This window comes from Pelobates fuscus, chromosome 8 (assembly GCF_036172605.1).
Source record: "Pelobates fuscus isolate aPelFus1 chromosome 8, aPelFus1.pri, whole genome shotgun sequence".
NCBI lineage: Eukaryota > Metazoa > Chordata > Amphibia > Anura > Pelobatidae > Pelobates > Pelobates fuscus.
The window spans coordinates 44179106-44198927 of record NC_086324.1 but is presented as its reverse complement, the minus strand read 5'-3'; the positions used below and the strand labels follow the sequence as shown (position 1 = coordinate 44198927).

At 42.0% G+C, this 19822-nt stretch overlaps 1 protein-coding gene across 1 annotated transcript in view; it reads left to right on the top strand.

Annotated features, from left to right (window-relative positions):
- Positions 1-19822, top strand: part of LNPK (lunapark, ER junction formation factor) — an 83303-nt gene that overhangs the window by 40452 nt on the left and 23029 nt on the right. Inside the window, exons 7-8 of the mRNA XM_063429765.1 lie at positions 5528-5611; positions 5707-5755. Coding sequence (XP_063285835.1) covers positions 5528-5611; positions 5707-5755 — 133 coding nt within the window. The remainder of the gene's footprint in view (positions 1-5527; positions 5612-5706; positions 5756-19822) is intronic.

Sequence of the window (19822 nt, the reverse complement as noted above, 5' to 3'; positions counted from 1 at the left end):
CACCCGCCGCCCAGGGGTGGGGGCCGGGGGGGAGGACAGTAGGTCCCCCCCCCCTCATTATCTTTATGGCCCCCACCCACCGCTCAGGGGTGGGGGCCGGGGGGGGGGGGGACAATAGGTCTCCCTCCCTTATTTTACTTTACGGCCCCCACCCGTCATTTAGGGGTGGGGGGCAATATTTTTTTTATTTTTTTTCTACAGTGAGCAGCCACAGGCTGCTCACTGCTTACTAGACATGCCCCTACTCGCGGTATAGCGAGTAGGGGCATATTATTTACTAATACCAAGTCATTTTTACTTGGTGTTAGTAAATTTGGCTGAAAGACCAATTTAGGTCTTTCAGCCTTTTAGTAGATAGCTCCCTGATACCGTGGGAATTAGGGAGTTATCTACTAAGCGGCTGCAAGATGCAGCCACAGCAATGAATAGGATCGGAGTTTCATTCATTTGAATGAAATTCCGATCCGAACAAAGTACCGAATTGCATCCTAACACCAATGGAGAAACGGTGCTCATTCTGTTAGGATGCAATTCGGCAGTTTTGCCGGCGTTCTGTCTAAGTGACAGGACGTTCGGCAATACTGACAGGAAGTATTGTGGGAACTGGGAGGAAAGCTAGGGATCATGGGAAAATTGCTCTGACCAGCGGAAATGAAGCACACTTTGCTCCTCCGCTGGTCAGAGCTGGTCAAGCGGAGGAATCCCATAAGACAAAGAGTCCCTACTTTGTCTTATGGTTTTAAAGAAAACTAAAGAAGACAGGAAGAAAAGAATAACAGATCCTGAGAGAGGGGGAGAAGAGGAAGAGATTGAGGAAAGGTAAGTTCGGCATGACAGTGCCGCTTTAAGATTCATACACTGAGCATTTGCTTCTATGCACCAGCATCTCCAGACTAACAGATATGCGCCGCCACTCCACATGAACATTTATACTCATGGATACAGTTGAGGGGATAGGCAACCGTAGGCACTCCAGGTTTTGTGGACTAAATCTCCTCTGATGTTTTGCCAGCATTGTGGCTTTAAAAGCATTATGGGAGATATAGCCGCACAACAGCTGGAGTGCCAAAGTTTGCCTACAACTGAACTAGTTATTACACACTACATTCTAAACTAAGAACATATGGATTTACACTGCACTCATACATTCAAACATGCTACACGCATTGAATAATATATAAGGATTCAAGATTTCCAGTAGCCATTGGTGAAATATGTAGCCATGGTGAGTGTGACATAGACCCTCTGGGCTTGCAGTGACAAGTGACTTTTAGGACTTGACTAGTAGTATTGGACTTGACATTTTAAGCCCTGGTATTGTATTATTTTAATGAGCTAATCATGTATGTACAAGTGATTACTTCATCTGTGCTATTATTTCCCATAATCAACAGGAAATAATGCACAGGTCACCCTTGTGCAGTCAGAGGGCCCTAATCTTGAACAGAACCCAAGGCATTCATGTCCTGGTTTGCCTGACGTAATTGTGAGTTACTCTAGAGTTAAGGAAGGCCATGACGATGTATGCCGCACAGGATTTTTACTGCAATAGGTAATCAAGTTAGATCTGCAACACTTAGTTTATTTTAAGTGTTCTTTCAGTTATATTTACCTGCATTACAGAAAATTATGCAAACAGTCCCCTTTCACAATAGGTTCTGTATAATTACAAATATTTTTTAAAAAAATACAATAAAAAGACTACAAAAAGTGTTCTAAATTATTACTTTGACCTGTAAGCTCAGCGTAACCAGTTTCATTACACGTTATTTTGAAATTAAAGAATTTATAAGAGTATTTAACCTATGTTAAACCTTTTAAAAATGCCAGTGGCATTAGTTCATTTTGTTCCTGGTCAGGATGGCTGTCTTAAAGGAACTTGGAACGGAGGACCCTTGTAAATTTTCGTACCAGGGAACTGTGTGTTTCAAGTACACATTCTCTTGGAATCTTGGAAAGAGGTTTAAATGTTATTTTTTGGGTTTTTTTGAGCCTCAGGAAAATGAAGCTTTAACCTTTAAAGACAAGATGGCAAGTTTCGGGAATGTTTTCTCTTATTGAGTTTTCAGTGTTCGGAGGGAGCTAATTGCTTCTGCTAATAAATAATCTAAAATCGATGCTGACAGCAGTTAATTGGCGCAGAGACTTTATTCAGCAAAGCGCTTGGCTAACGACCTTCTTTAAATTAATAGCATTAAATGCTACAAGGAAATAAATCTGAGGAATTGCCTGTCATTTGCTGTCATGTCTAATAACTTCCAATAATGATGGCTGATAGATTTTTGCAGATTCCATTATTGAAGTTGCTGCATGTAATTATTCTCCTCATTATATGTAAACAATTAGCAACATTTGGTGTTTCCTTGCAATAAAGCCGTTAAATACCAGCGATACATTTCTATCCTTCCTGTTTTTAGAGCTCAAGCAGCAGAAGATCTTAAGAAATACTGCTGCGTTATCCGATCTGACAGTTTGGTTGGAATTGCCTCTGTTTAAGCTGCTGAAAATGAGCAGTTTTTATTTTCAATCTCCCACGAATGGATAAAGCGGATCAGAACATTCTTAATTTTAAATCTGTCCACAACAATTTAGTGAAATTGTCCCCATTCCTTTATAATGAAAGACTGAAAATCTCCATCTGTTCAGACTAATTCATTCAGTTAGTAGTATATTATGGGAGTTTTGAGAGGTAGTGTTAGTATTTGCGTGCTATGTCCACATTATGCGCTATGTTGTTTTTTGCTTTTTTTTTTCTTCATTTAAAAATGTCATCCGTAGCTTGTATTTATGATTTGCAAACAATGTAACTGAGCGAGCAAATTTAATCTCCAATTCTTTTTAGTTGTCTGAAAGATAAGGTCAAATAATCAATAAGTATTCATTACAATACTATATCATTAGTGTGCTTAAAGGACCACTATAGGCACCCAGACCACTTCAGCTTAATGAAGTGGTCTGGGTGCCAGGTCCAGCTTGGATTAACCCTTTCTTCTATAAACATAGCAGTTTCATAGAAACTGCTATGTTTATAATAGGGTTAATCCAGCCTCTAGTGGCTGTCTCATTGACAGCCGCTAGAGGCGCTCCTCACTGTGATTTTAATTGAGAATGCTTTCCTATGGACTGGCTGAATGCGCGCGCGGCTCATGCCGCGCATACGCATTCAGCCGATGACGACGAGGAGGAGAGTCCCCCGCCCGGCACTGGAAAAATAGGTAAATTAAACCCCTTCTGCCCCCTAGAGCCTGGCGGGAGGGGGGTCCTGAGGGTGGGGGCACCCTCAGGGCACTATAGTGCCAGGAAAGTGTTTTCCTGGCACTGTTGTGGTCCTTTAAGATTATTGTTGAGAGTTTTTTTTTTTTTTTTGCTTATAAATAGCGGTTTTCAGCTTATTTTCCTTGTGGGAGTTAATTAAAGCATTATTTTTGCATTTGTGGATTCATTACTTCCAAGATTTTTCTGAGACTTGGTCCTCTTCCATTTTAAAACTTGCACTCATGTCTAATAACACAATTGATTCCAGACATAAAATTAACTTTAAGAAACCTTTTTTTAAGGGGTGGAGTGTCCCCCCCCCCGCCCCTTCACAATATTGTAATATTAGTTGGTGCTATATAAATACCAATAATAATAAAATATATACCTACATGCAAATATCTCCTTGGTTAAAAAGAGAACCAGTGCAACAAGACTTAATGAAGATTCGGGATAGACTGATAATCGGTTCGGCCGATATTCCGGATTTTGGCAAATATCGGTATCTGCCACTATTGATACCGGTATTGCCGATAATGTGAGAGGTGGCGGTGGCTTGGCGTGTCCATCAGGCGGCAGTCTTAGGGTGCACTGACTTTGGTGGCGCAAGAATTGAGTGACCCGCAAGAAGGAAACGCACAGCAACCCCCCGCCTACTAGTCACTCAGTGTAGCATGTTTGAGCAGAGTGGACTACGCTACAGGAGCTTCAGTTTCCTGTACCCGGCCAAACTGACAGGAAGTGCTCACTGAGAGAGCTCTTCTGGTCAGTCCGGCCGTGTACAGGAAACTGAAACTCCTGTACTGCGGACTGCTGCTCTTGGCCACGGTACAAGAGAGATAATGAGGCACGGGGGGGGGGAGGGGGAGGGAGGGAAGGGAGAGACACATCAAAGAACAGATAAATAAGGGGAGAGGTACACTAATGGACAGGGAAGGGAGGGGTGGAGAGGTGCACTAAGGGACAGAAAGGGAGAGGAACACTAAATATTCTTGAAAACAAATAAATCTGACTTGCATGTATATTTTGTGCACTTACTACTTAATAATAATAATAATAATAATAATAGTAAATAAAAAGATACAGAATATCGGTAGGGTATTGACCTAAAGGTTCACAGATTTTCGGTATCTGCTCCAAAAACAAAATCCATATTGGTCGATCCCTAATGAAGATAACTTCAAAAGTGCCCCAGAGACTGGTTGAGAATCCCCAGACATGGTCCCACATCCAAATAGACAGAATGAGAGTTCAGGCTCACATAGGACCTAACTCCTTCCTCTAACCTCCATGGCCATTGTACAAGAGCCTAAAATTGTTGAAAAAGTGCTCCATAGCCAGCCCTATAACTTTGAAGATGTGATATAGAAAGCTAGGAGCTCTTCCTCTCCAGATTAAAATCTGATTTGAAGGACCACTATAGTACCAGGAAAACAAACTTGTTTTCCTGGCACTATGTAGTCTTTAGTTCCCCATCCCTCATGGCACACATCCCGCTGGGCTGAAGGGGTTAAAACCCCTTCAACCACTTACCTTTCTCCAGCGCAGGGCTCCTCCTGTCAACTCCAGCGCCGAATGCAAGCCGCCCATGGGAAAGCATTACTCAATGCTTTCCTGCGGACATCAGCGTCTCATTGTGATTTTCAGTGATTTTCTAGTGGCTGTCACTGGCTTAACCCTCAGTGTAAACATAGCAGTTTCTCTGAAACTATGTTTTCAATAAACTAGAGGGACCTGGCACCCAGACAATTTCATTGAGCTGAAGTGGTCTGAGTGCCTATAGGGGTCCTTTAAGATGCCTTATGTGCTGGGTAACGCTCCGTTCTGTCTCTGGAAGGCCTTACTTTGTTCTTTCTTTCTTTTTTTCTTTTTTTATATTATCTATTTACCAGAGTGCTGGAATCATTTTCAAGGAATTAGTTTGTACTGACTTGACGTTATCATGCAATCTCTGTAGATTTTTCTTGTCATGTTCTTTCGGTTACCCTCATCAGGTTTTTTTGTTTTGTTTATGTATTTTTTTCAGGTGATGTGCAGGTAGGCTGAGTATACACAAATTAAGGTCATGTTTATGTAACTATTTTGAGCTGTGTACTTTGTGAAAGGGAGCATTACAGTGTGTGCAGTATTTATTTGAAAATGAGTATGCACAATGCGCAGCAACAATGTGTAGGTGTGCAGAGGCATTAAATTATGGTCAATGCCCCCCACCCCCCTTTATTTGTTCTGATTTTTTACACCTATTAATGTATTTGATGTGTTCTGTTTATAGCTTGAAGAAGTAATGGAAAAAGAAACCTACAAGGCGGCTAAATTAATCCTTGAAAGGTTCGATCCAGACTCAAAGAAGATAAAAGTACGCTTTTATGTTACATTTTGAAGCATAATCACAGAGTTAGTAGTGTGCTTGAGCAATCTTTTTAACTTTTCATATTTAAATGTTCTTCTTAGGAACTTGAGCTCCCTGTTGGTGTACCTATTACTCCAAGGCCAGGTCAAGGTAATGTCCCACATTTTACTATACTTTTCATATGGCAGTTTAGGTCATACACTGTTAACCTTGGCACCCCAAATTAAATCTGTAACTTGAATGTCTTGCTTTCATTACCGATTTTTTTTTTTTTTTTGAAAGCTTCTTGCATGTCTCATGTGTATAATGAAGTAAATGGGGCGTAATTTGTAAATCCTGATATCCCCCTCTTCCATAAAATGGCAGCCCATGAAAATTCCTTAACAGTAGGAAATGGGTGTGGAGAAATAAAAAAGTATAAAGAATGGAATCTTCAGCTATGAATAGCAAACCACATGTTTCAATGAATAAACGTACACTAGTGCGCTGTGGTTCAAATCTGTCACTGGAGGCTTAACCGAGCAAACTATTGCCTAAAATTTATTACACATGTCCATTTTGTATACTTTATGTTGGATGTATATTGGCTTTTTCTGAGAATTCTTATTTCCCATCAGATGAGACCCCCAGCGGTTTTTACTAGTGGATAACTGTGTGTTGTGTTTGGTGTCACCCCCTCCCAATTTTGTGCATGGACCTCGGTTGTGTGACCGTGATTGGTACTTTTATTTTGACCTTCAGCGTAAATACAGAGTGTATTATTACACACACTATATGGACAAAAGTATTGCGACAACTGACCATTACACCAACATGGACTTTTATGACCTAGCTTTCTAAATACCATGGACCCTAATATGTAGTTGGTCCCCCTTTGCAGCTATGACTGCTTCTACTTGTCTGGGAAGGCTTTTCACAGAATTTTGGGTGTTTCTGCCCATTCAGCCAGTAGAGTATTTGTGTGGTCAGGCACTGATGTTGGACGAGAACGCTTGGCTTGCAGTTTGTTACAGTTCATCCCAAAGGTCTTTAATGTTGAGGTCAGGGATCTGTGCGGGCCAATCAAGTTCTTCCACACCAAACTCCTTATCTTTGTGGTCCTTGCTTTGTGCAATGGGCACAATTGTTCTGAAATAGAAATTGTCCTGAAAAAAATTGGAAGCCTAGCATTGCACAAAATGCCTTGGTATGCTGAAGCATTAAAATTTCCCTTCACTTGAAGTTAGGGTCCCATCCCAACACCTGGAAAATAGCCCGATACCATCATCCCTCCATCAAACTTTACAGTTGATGGAGTCAGGCAAGTAACAGTCTCCAGGCATCCGACAAACCCAAACTCTAAAATGAGACTGCAAAACAGTGAAGTGTGATTAGGTGCTCCACAGAACACATGGCGGTATGCTTTACACCATTCCATCCAACACTTGACATTGTACTTGGTGATGTGAGACTTGCATGCAGCGGTTTGACCATGGATACCTGTTCCATGAAGTTCTCGCCGCACAGTTTTTGTGCTAACAATAAAGCCAGTGGATGTTTGGAACGTTGCCAAGCGTTGGCGACTTTTCCGCTCCATACGCCTCAGCACTCGCTGGCACCCCACTGTGAGTTTACGTGGTCTTCCGCTTCATGGCTGAGTTGCTGCTGTTCCTAAACGCTTCCACTTTCCAATATCACAGTTGACCATGGAATCACAAACTGATTGCTAAGGTGGCATCCTATCACAGTACCACGCTTGAATTCACGGAGCTCTTCGGAACGACCCATTTTCCCCCACAAACATTTGTAAATGCAGACTGAATTGCTAGGTGCTTGATTTCTTACACCCGTGGCAATGGGTCGATTGAAACAACTGAATTCAGTAATTAAGAGGTGTCCCTATAGATTAGCTAAAAATCTTTTACAGTTTGTACCAATACTCATATATTGTTCTATCCTGCCAATACTAGCATTTTCTTAAAGGCAATTATGCCATTTAGAAGTTAAATCACCTTTTGTTTCTGTTTATGCAGCCCTAGTCACACCTCCCTCAGCTGTGACTCGCACAGCCTGCATGCAAACAATGGTTTCATTTTCAATAAGATCTCAAGTCACTTTAGAAGTTTTTATCTCCTGCTTTGTAAATTGAACTTTAATCACACATGGAGGCTCCTGCAAGGTCTAGCAAGCTATTAACCATGTAGGAGATAATGAATTGTATATTAAACATACTGAGCAAACTGTGTAAACATTAGATCTTTAAAGGAAATGTGTAGGAAGGCAGTGTACTAGGTGTGACTAGGGCTGCATAAACAAAGTGACTTACCTCCTAAATGGCAGAGAATTGAGCAGTGAAACTGCAGGGGCATGTTCTACACACCAAAATGGCTTCATTAAACTAAAGCTGTTTTGGCGAGTATACTGTCCCTTTATGTAATCTGCTAGGATTGAATGACCTTTGTCACTATGAAATATTATGTGTCTTGAAACAGTGTGTACTACGTTGCCTGCTTTATACCCCAGCAAAATACTGAGAGAGTAGGTGCTCATGTGCCATTAAAACTTGAACTTTTCTAGAACCTCTTTTAGTTTACATCTTGTGACCTGCTGTTCTAGTCTGAGCTTAACATTTGGTATATGTGCATACTTGACAGTTAATTATGTTCTGCATAAAAGGCCATGTCCTTGGCATGTGTACCTTTTTTTTTTTTTCTTTTTTGTCCGTACCTTTATAATAGGACTCTTCTGATTTTAATGAATGTTGCTGAGTACTGGTTCTATCAACAGTGAACATTTTTTGTGTTGGATGTTCGCTAGCAAATAGAAAATGGGATCCAATTAAGATTTCTTCAATATAAGAATAACCCGTAATTGGTGTTTCAGAGGAAGCTGAGAGCTCTAAGTACTTCTCTGTGCGAAAAATCAGAATGATTTTGCAATCTTTAAATAAAGGAAGCACTGACTTGTTCTGTCCACTTTACTGAGCTGCTGTTTGTGATATGTGAATTGACCCTAGGCTTAAAGTGACACTGCTTACCAACATTTCTGAAAAATGCAAGATTCTGGTGGAGAGATAAAGTCCAGTCCCTTTAGTGTATGTTTCTAGCATCATACTACAGACATTTATAGACTTGCCAGTCCACGAGCATTTTTGTGGCACACAGTTTACATTTGCAACATCTTTTGTGGTGCGTGTGTCAAGCTGCTATGCATGTTACATTGATCGTTGTCATAGATGACTGTATTGTGTACTGAAAACACAAGCTTTGGGCAAGAAGAACTTGGCTTTTAAAAAAAAAAATGTAAGGGAGTGTCAATAAACAGGAGCAATTTGCGTGACGTTATTCTGGATTGAAGTTTGTCATGTCAGATTTTTTTAAAACTTCTCTTCACTGTCAATTAAAGGGACACATTAGGCACTAACACCATTTTGCCTCATCAAACTGAATTGATTATATTGCCTGGAGTCCACTGACACTGTCCAATACTTAATTGTTAATTATTTTAACATTAAATAATGGTCCCTGGCCACCCACTGTACGGTCTCCCACTGGAGGTATGGTTAAGGCAGAGATTACACATTTCCTTCTAGCCATACCAACAATAGGTATGTCAATTTTGTTCAGTGTATGAAGTGTTCTGGCTGGTTTTATATTTTTAATGTTTGTGTGCACAACATGTCCTGTTCTGGTTCATGTTTTGCGAAATAATGAACGTTCTTTTTAAAGTGTTGTTAAAAAATTTATTTATAATTTTTTACAGTACTGTTTTTCTCACGTGGCGCATCTGACAAATCTGTGTGATGATGGTCCTTGGGCAGTGAGGATGCCTTTGCATTATTATAATAGTGGTGTTTTATGTTACATTTGTTTAGTTTGACTAACAGGTTCTATCTCTTCAGGCCAAAGATAGCTTTGTGTGTTGAAAATATTTTTAATGTTGGATTTCATTTTATTCTTTTAAAATAAATGCATTATTTTCTTGTGCCTTGCTACTTTTGTGTAATTTCTAAAAAAATGTTCTCACCTAAACACTCGTAATGCTATTGCTTTAAAATTGTAGATTATGCTGGCGCAGTGTACCTATAATCTTAATTTTATTAAGGAAAGGAGGCGAGTATTTTGCATAATCTTTCTTTACTAAAACTCCAGCAGCACAGGTTTAACAATAAAGTTTAGTGAAAAAAACATTGCCATAGGGTATAAAAGCCCCTTCCTCTTGCATAATTTCCTCTTTCTTTGGTGCGAGATAATCATATACATATCCTGCTATTACAATAAATAATAACAACGAAGAATCAGACTGTAAATGATCCAAATCCCGACTGGAAGATTGTCCTAGAGTGCAAAAACGATCCCATGTATTGATCCATGAAGAAGAATCAAACTGAAAAGAAATAAAAGACGTGAAAGGGATTTGGAAATGAACTGTTTGTCCTCATTATTATTATTATTAGCATAATCAATATTACTGTTTATAAAACGCCAGTTTATTCCGTAGTACTTTACGTAAAAGGAATTTATCATATGAGACAAGAATATTTTAACCGAAATAGGTAGCTATGATAGAGACATTAATATAGTCAAATTGTATGTATTAGGAAATCATAACGGATAGCAGTCGTAATTTTAAGATGTGATCTGAAATAAACCACGTAATAAAGAGAGAACCACGCCCCCGAATTCAAATATTTTATTGAAGTACAACCCAAGGAATGATAATTAGGGAGGGAAAATACTCGCCTCCTGTCCTTAATTTTATTAAGATTATAGGTACACTGCGCTAGCATAATCTACAATTTTAGAACAGGACAGGAGGCTTCATATTTTGCATTTTTAACGCTATGGAACAACACAGGATGTGTGAAGAGTCCGAGGAAGTAGAACACCTTGAAATTCTCGAAAAGTCCTGTCGTGGAACGTGAGCCGCCAAAGTCTCCGATGGTATCTTGTGGGTTGTTCGGAGACAGTGGAAGGGCAGTGGATAGCCCAGAATGGAGTCAATAGGATCGGGAGCCCCTTCGATTCTGCTGTAGTGGCGAGGTGCGTGTCACCCAGATCTCCGTGATGCGATGGTGACCAAGGAGTCCCGTTGTCAGTTGTTGTCACGAAACCCAGTTCGTGATATAGGTAATCTCCTGAGGGAACCCTAGTCGTAGGGTAACCTTGCGTGTAATTTAAAAATGGTAAATGTCCTCCGATATTATTAGTCCGATACCAGACTCCGTCCAGGTGTTTTGTGTAGTCTGTTGCCGAGATATTGTTCAAATGTAGGAGAATACAACTATCGGATCTGTCCCAGGCTAGCTGTAGATTGTCGGTAATCTCGACGCCAGCCGTCTCTTCTCCAGATCATGGTTCTCCGGTAGGGATATGTGCAGCGAGCCTTCCAGCCCTAGAGACTGATTGTCGATTACGTGTGTAGTAAGTAACGTCTTGCAGTCTAGATAGGTGAGGTAGTGGATTCCCTTGTGGCAAAGGGCGCCATGACGGTTATAAAAGTTTCTTGGATACCATGGGTCGTACCTTAACGATAGACATGTGAATTGATTCGTTTGGTCCCGTCGATGAAAACAAAATGGACAAATGGGTCCCTGGTGTGACTATCCTGGACGGGTATGTGTCCGTCCAATCCGAATGATTGAACAGACCTAGGTGTGGGGAAGCTGTAGGACGGTGCCAGGATGGTAGTTTCCCGACTACTGTGAGCATAAAATTTATCCCCGAGTTAATCAGTGACGTCTGGAGCAAATGCCCAGCGCTTCTTGGAAATAAGTGTAAGTTTCCTCATATGTGAGATTTGTGGTCCTTCAGTACCCGTAGAGGGGTGGTACTGGAAGATGTGGACTTCGATCCCCAATGGTCGACCAGGTATCCAGATTAAGCATTAGTTCATGGAGCTAAATTACCCTACTGGGTCGTTCAGCCCAGGAGTATAGAGGAATCCTATGTCCTATCCTCTGGCCATCCGGAGTATTCTAGCCTCCCTACTCGAGTAGAGGTAGCTTCCTTATTTCATAACAAGGTAGACCGCTGCCCATGGTTACACCATGAGAGCGTTGAAACCGGAGAAATGTAAGAGTATAGCGGTTTCTCGGTAATGTTCTGTTGTTGGGGTGAAGTGAGTGAGGGCGTGCGACACAGTCGAACACGGTCTCCTTGTCCTAGGTTTTGTGGCTACAATTGTATGGATCGTGGATGAAGGCCTGGCAAACCCCCATTTCGTCGATCTCTGTGTGTTGTCTGACCGTGCGGCGGTCAAATCCGTGGAGTCTCAAGAGATTTCCTTATTAGGTTGTTTGGATAACTTTCCGGCACATTGGGGTTCTGTTCCCAGGCTTGATGTAATTATTTGGAGGGTCCGTGATGGAATACTTGCACTTGTCCTTTGTATATGGGTGCTTGGCCCGGGGTCTAGTAGCTCATGAATTTATAGGCAGATGGAGTACCATTGTTCAGTCTCTGCAAGACCCTGACCCAGCCTATTGGGGATTGTTGTCTGCATTGAGGTTGCCACTGCAATTAACCTAGGCTGAAAGTCTTGAGTGAGAGGTCGTCTGTTGACCTTTCCATCTGTTGAGTGTGTGTATGTGTATGTGTATGTGTATGTGTATGTGTATGTGTATGTGTATGTGTATATATGTGTGTATGTATGTATGTATGTGTGTATATATGTATATATATATATATATATATATATATATATATATATATTAGATAGCTTGGCACTCTCCTTACTTGAGATCCAGTAAATCCGCCTGGGTGCAAATGGTGATGCGTTCAATATATACAAACAAAGAAGAATCCAGGATGCACTCTCAGGACTTGTGAAAAGCAGTGTTTCGTTTTATTTGAAATCATATGCAAACAGATGAACCAACGTTTCGACCTCTGCAGGTCTTTTTCAAGGTTACTGTATCTAAGTGAATAGTGAGTTTATATAAGTAAAAGATAAGTGCACTGACCAATCGTTAGCGTTGTCTCCCTCCACCGAAACCCGGAAGTGAATTAGGACCGCCTCCCTGACGTCATTACGTCCGGCGGATTTGCAAAGTGGTTACCGTTGCCATGGTAACCACTTTGCAAATCCGCTGGACGTCATGACGTAATGACGTCAGGGAGACGGTCCTAATTCACTTCCGGGTTTCGGTGGAGGGAGACACAACGCTAACGATTGGTAAGTGCACTTATCTTTTACTTATATAAACTCACTATTCACTTAGATACAGTAACCTTGAAAAAGACCTGCAGAGGTCGAAACGTTGGTTCATCTGTTTGCATATGATTTCAAATAAAACGAAACACTGCTTTTCACAAGTCCTGAGAGTGCATCCTGGATTCTTCTTTGTTTGTATATATTGAACGCATCACAATTTGCACCCAGGCGGATTTACTGGATCTCAAGTAAGGAGAGTGCCAAGCTATCTATCTTTTTTGTGTGTGTATATGTATATGTGTGTGTGTGTGTGTGTGTGTGTATATATGTGTGTGTGTGTGTGTATATATGTGTGTGTATATATATGTGTGTGTGTGTGTGTGTATATATGTGTGTGTGTGTGTGTGTATATATGTGTGTGTGTGTGTATATATGTGTGTGTGTGTGTATATATGTGTGTGTGTGTGTGTGTATATATGTGTGTGTGTGTGTATATATATGTGTGTGTGTGTGTGTATATATATGTGTGTGTGTGTGTGTATATATATATGTGTGTGTGTGTGTGTGTGTGTATATATATGTGTGTGTGTGTGTGTATATATATGTGTGTGTGTGTGTGTATATATATATGTGTGTGTGTGTGTGTATATATATGTGTGTGTGTGTGTGTATATATATGTGTGTGTGTGTGTGTATATATATGTGTGTGTGTGTGTGTGTGTGTATATATATGTGTGTGTGTGTGTGTGTGTGTGTATATATATGTGTGTATATATATGTGTGTGTGTGTATATATATGTGTGTGTGTGTATATATATGTGTGTGTGTGTGTATATATATGTGTGTGTGTGTGTGTGTGTGTATATATATATATATATATATATATATGGTCTAGGTACATGTGTAAATGTGTTAGGACACCTAGAGCGCCTCCGGCCATAGTTCCACGTGGAATGCGCATCTGCGAGTGGGGGAAAACCCCAGTAGTAAATGGGTTCATCCCAATAATAAAGTGCACAGAAGTCCGCAGACGACTGCTGGAGCCTGATTTTTTTTTTCCCCCCCCCTTCCTCGGTGAGGAGTATGTGGATCACCCCAGTCGTATTGTGGGTACCATGCATAGATATATATATATATATATATATATATATATATATATATATATATATATATATATATATATATATATATATATATATATATATATATATATATATATATATATATATATATATATATATATATATATATATATATATATATATATATATTGCAGGGGTTGAGCCTGCGTGCACTGCGACTCTTAATGATATAGCAGGGGATGAGCCTGCTTGCACTGACTTTTTTTTTTTTTTTTTTTTATTCATTCTTTATTTTTGTTGTGCATGGTTTAACAATAGGCTTAATCAGCCACGATAGTAGTCGTAAGCAGTAACAGGTATGACATTCAAAACATGGCATATGAATAGACAGCACAATTTTTTGATTATGTTAAGAAGATGTATAGATAGTGGATAGACATAACGTATAAAATAAAATTTAAGCTTTCCTGTCTGTGATGGTCACGTTAGGTATTGGTCTATGTGTGTAGTGCATGTTAGGCAAGTCATACGTGTAACATGTAAAAGCCCTGCACATTTTTATATTTTAGTTTCGTTCTTACAGCGTAGTTACATAGATGCCCTGCACAGGGCCAATGGTATTAGTTATTAACAAGAGAAACTGTAAGCAGGGGATAAGTGGTTGCTCAGGTTAGTAGTTTTGTAAAACAAGGTTAGTCTAAACTTTTATGTTCTATTGAGTGTTTCAGTATACGTGTGTAACAAGAGTGCGTTACAGGTTTATAGCATGTGTTATATAGGTTAGGTACAAGCTTTGTAATAGCGACCCGTCCGGCTGTCCTATAATGTGGGCAAGTCTACAACACAGTTAGTATATTCTGATGTAATATAGTGGCGTTTATAACTTTATGGTGTGTGTTGTGGAGAAAACCTTTGGAGTGAGCCTTGGCAGTGTCACTAGTGTTACTAGACGTTTGCTTAAATAGATTAGTGAGTATGCATTGTATAGCTTAATACATATGGAGAGTCCCCATGAAGCATACCCGGCTCAGGCTTTGTGTGTGGTAGAGCCAGTCAGTCCCTGTGTGGTTAGCCGTTGCCTGCGCTGGAGGTTTCAGATGGTGATGCCCAGGATACCTCGTTGGTCTGGGTCAGCTGCTAGGTGGTTTCAGGCGGTCAGAGCAGAGGTGGAAAACGGCTGGTTAAGGAGCTGAGAGGGTGAGCCTTCGACGTTATTTTGGTTGTCTCTGTTACTCTGAGGTCGTGGCTAAGAAGGGACCAGAGCTGGATGTCGCCGGGTCACGTGGCTTCCATTACAATCTGCGTGCCTTCGTTTGGTGCCTGATAGTGGGTAGGGTCTCTGCGTCCACTGTGGGGTTACTGCCACTGACCTGTCCTGCCAGTCGCTTAGTTGTTGGTTTCCCTGGTGTGTGAGGTCGCGTTGTTTGTGGGATACTTTGTGTTGCAGGCCCCCGCCATCTTGAGAAAGCGAGTTGCAATAAATTTGTTCCTCTTGGTACTCTGAGGGTCTGAGTCCGCCATAGTGGTGAGCTCGGTGTCATTTGCGTGTGGTCGTCGGTTTGTGGGTCAGTTTGTTGCAGGCTGGGTGGGAGGCAGGTAAGAGGTCTGTCTCCGCACAGTATTAACCCCACTTATCAACATGTTTAGTCCGTTCTGGCAGGAAAAGACGGTGCGCTGGGTATTTTCCCCTGTACCGCTGTCGTCGTCGCTGGTTCAGATGGTTGCGGGGGTAAGTATCTGCCATCACGCTTCCTGCCATAGGAAGTTAGTTGCCGCAGTTTCAGCCGTGGGCACGGAGAGGGTGCAGGTCCTCCCTCCGACTCCCGCGCACATGGCGCCCGCCATCTTGGACGGAACGGTCGGTCCCCCTGCTTCCGCGGCGTCTCTGTCAGGGCCACAGGGTGAGGACCGGGATCACCCCCCGGTCCATAGGGGGGGGAACGGGGCCGGGTCCGTCTGGATTAGTGCCCCATGCCGGGTACTGTGGTGCAGGATAGTGGGGCAGCGGCCGTCTGCCCCACTCACCGCCAGAGAAGGTCTCAGTTGTGGTACCGAAGATTTCTCCTCCAGGGGACTGAAGCCCGGTGGGCCAGCCTCACCCTGGTTCCCTCAGTCTCCCTGCTTTAGGCTCCGTTGCTGTCGGTCTGCTTTTCGTTCAAAAGGCCTGTTTTTTGTCGTATTTTTGCAGGAGCTCCTTTTGCCTGCGACCGTTCAGCTCGGCGGTCCGGCCCCGCCCTCTGCACTGTGACTCTTAATGATATAGCAGTGGATGAGCCTGCTTGCACTGTGACTCTTAATGATATAGCAGAGGATGAGCCTGCTTGTACTGTGACTCTTAATGATATAGCAGAGGATGAGCCTGCTTGTACTGTGACTCTTAATGATTTAGCAGAGGATGAGCCTGCTTGTACTGTGACTCTTAATGATTTAGCAGAGGATGAGCCTGCTTGTACTGTGACACTTGATGATATAGCAGAGGATGAGCCTGCTTGTACTGTGACACTTGATTGTATATCAGGGGATGAGCCTGCTTGCACTGTGACACTTGAGCCTGTGGGGGTCGCCCCCTATAGAGGGGTCACCCCAATAATAAAGTGCACAGTAACCCAATGGTGAATGCACACCTTTGAGTGTGGGGGTCACCCCAGTAGTAAGGGGGGTCGCCCCAATAATAAAGTGCACAGAAAATAAAGTTTGGATAGTTTTATTCTGGGGACTTCTCTAAGGAAGTCAGTGTCTTCCGTTTCAGTGGTCATTGCGGTGTCGGTGTCTGTTTTCGGGATCTGCACCAGTGGCAATAGCCTTCTCCACTGAGGCAGCCCCCTCTCCCCCTGAGGGCTCGATCAATTGCTCTAGAGGGACCAATCCAGCCCACAAGCTACATGTTTGGGTTTCCATTTAAATTATGGGTGACAGATGTGGGTTTAAACCCATTTTAACACATAATTGAGATGATACAATAAGAGTATGGGATACAGTGGATTATTGTAAATAAGAAAAATAAACATGCATACAATCTTGCTGGGTGCAAGTTACCCTGTTCAATGTAATTTTTACATTTACAAAATTGTTTGAATTATTTTTCAGTTTTTCAGTTGACTAATACAAACTCATTTTTAGGCCCTTAATTTTTAAGTTGCGAAGATATCTATCTATCTTTTTAACATGGTGCTTTTACGCTTGTTAAAATAGCCTTTTTACCTAAAATCAGTATGAGTAGGTGACGAGCATACTGGTGATAGGGTTTTTATTCGCTCCGTACCCTATTCTTAACGGTAAAGTTCTACTTGTTCGCTTCTGGTTCTTGAAGCTGACCCCCAAATACAATTCTCAACATTATTCGATCCCTATTAAAAAATCAGGTTTATTGTCAACATTTATAGATTTTCAACTGTTTGCAATGAACTAATCAAACAAAAGCACTTAAAATAGTTCAACACAACTTTAAGTGGTTTCCCCAAATTCAACTGAAAACTTATGACTTTTCCAGTCTCAAAATTATTCAACCCCCCCGAATAGAAACCCTCACAATATTACATATATTCAAAAACTTTGTCTCAGGAACACCTGATGCAACTAATCAAGGGCTTCATTAGTTGCACCTAATTGCACCAGGTTAGTTGAAATACCTGAACTGGCTAGGGGTTTTTGAGTGTCTCGTTTGACTGCATGTTAGAAACATGGCCAAGTCAAAATAATGGTCCACAAAGTTAAGAGAAGATATCATTGTTCTTCACAAAAAGATAGCGAAGGGTCTGAATGTTCCTAGAGACAGTTGGAAGCATAGTTTGCAAATTCATATTTGAAGAAACAGTGGTTATACTACCTGGACGGTGCAGAAAAAGGAAGCTATCAATGGCTGCCACCAGATTTCTGAGAACGCAGGTTGTGAAGAAAATCTGCAGCAAGACTTGGTGGCAAGAGGCACTGAGGTTTCAGTGAGCACAGTAAGGCGCGTACTAAAGGCAAAAGGTTTCCATGCCAGAACATAAATCACTACTGACTCAAAAGCACAAGAAACATTGGCTCCAGTATATGCTCACAGTCATATAAATAAGCCACAGAAGTTTTGTGTCTGGAGGAAGAAGCATATGCGGAAAAGAATACTCTGCCTACAGTTAAGCATGATGGTGGCCCATTAATGCTCTGGGACTGCTTTGCATCCTTTGGCAGTGGAGACATGCAGAGTGTGTAAGGCAAAATGGATTCATTAAAATATCCGGAAATCCTAGGAGAAAAGTCATGTCGCCTGTGAGGAAGCTGCAGCTTAAGTCATTGGAGCTCCCAACAAGACTATGATCTCAAACATACCCCACATTCCTTCAAAGCTTGGTTGCTGAAATAGCCCTGCAAAATTCTACAGTGGCCATCAGTATCCTTTCTTGACCCCCATAGAAAATCTCTGGTGGGATTTGAAGAAGGAAGTTGCAGCACGCAAACCCAAGAATATTACTGAAATAGAGGTCATTGCTCATGAGCAATGGGCTAAGATTCCACAGGAGCGCTGACAGAAGCTGGTGTCTGGCTATGCATCTCGTTTGCAGCAGATCATAACCGCAAAAGGGTGCTCTACTAAGTACTCTAAGCATAGGCATGTGCAGCCTATTGCATTAGGGTGTGAACCCTAAAGCACAAACACACGCCGCGTGTTTGTGTGTTTGTGTGTGAGGGGGCTGGTAGTGTGCTATGTGTGTGAGGGGGCTGTGTGTGTTTGAGGGTGCTGGTAGTGTACTGTGAGTGTGGGGGGGGGTGTGTGTGGGGGTGTGTGCTGTATGTTTAGGTGATTGTGGAGGTGGGGGGACCGTTTAGTTAATATCCCCCCTCCCTTCTTACCTTTTTATAGGGAGGGGGGACTGTGCTGTTGCCTTCCTTGGTGGTCCAGTGGAAAGTGAACTCTAGCCTGTGGGGCTAGAGTTCACTCTCGCGAGAAATGAGCGTTGCTGCGGCAACACTCAGATCTCGCAAGAGGAACCTGGCGGAGCTGCTGGCTAGAGCTCTCGGGTCCTCTCCTGCCTCCCTCCATGCTGCTGTGGGCAGGTGTGGGAGATCTTTGATCTCCCCACCGGCCCATGGTGGAGGCTTAGAATAGTGCCGGCACTCGGATAGCGCTGGCTCTGCATGAGCCGACGGGAGATCCTGAGATCTCCCATGCCGGTCTCCATCCATAGGCATGCCGCAGGGATTAGGGTGTGGCCAGGCACACCCGGCACACCCTGTGCGCACGCCTATGACTTTGCCATGAAAAGGTTGAATAGTTTTGAAACTGGAGAAGTTGTTACAAGTTGCATTTCTAGTTGAATTTGGGGAAACCACTTGAAACATTTGTTATGTTGAACTATTACAATTACTTTTGTTTGATTTGTTCATTGTAAACAGCTGAATTCTGTAAGTTTTGACAATAAACTCGATTTTCAATTGGGTTTAATAATTTAGATTACAACTGTATTTGGGGGCCAGCTACAAGAACCAGAAGTGAATATCTAGAACTTTTTACCTTTAAGAAGAATTAAAAGGGTACAGAGGGAGTAGCAATACAGTGTTGCCAGTATGTTCATCATACCATTATCCTTTTAGGGCCCCCACCCGCCGCTCTGGGGGGTGGGGGTACTAGGGTTTATTTTTTTTTATTTTTTATTTTTTAAACAGTGAGCAGCCACAGGCGGTATAGTGAGTAGGGGCATTAGGGAGAGTTTAATTTCCCTTATGCTATTATGGGGGTCATAGAGTGAGGGAGGACATGGGGGGCTTGGAAAGTGGCGTGGAGCACTGCTCCCTGACGCTTCTATCTTTTCATATTACAAGGAGGGAGCTCCCTCCTTGTATTAAACTAAATGAACAAACACCGATGTTCAGTGTTCGTGTTACATTTCTATTCATTAATTTTGTCTTTCTGACGAATGAATAAATTAAATTCCCGTTCGCGTGTCCAAGTGCCTAACTGAGCATGTGCGGGAATCTCACAGCGTTATCTAGTATGGGCAGATGACTTGTACCACAGGGA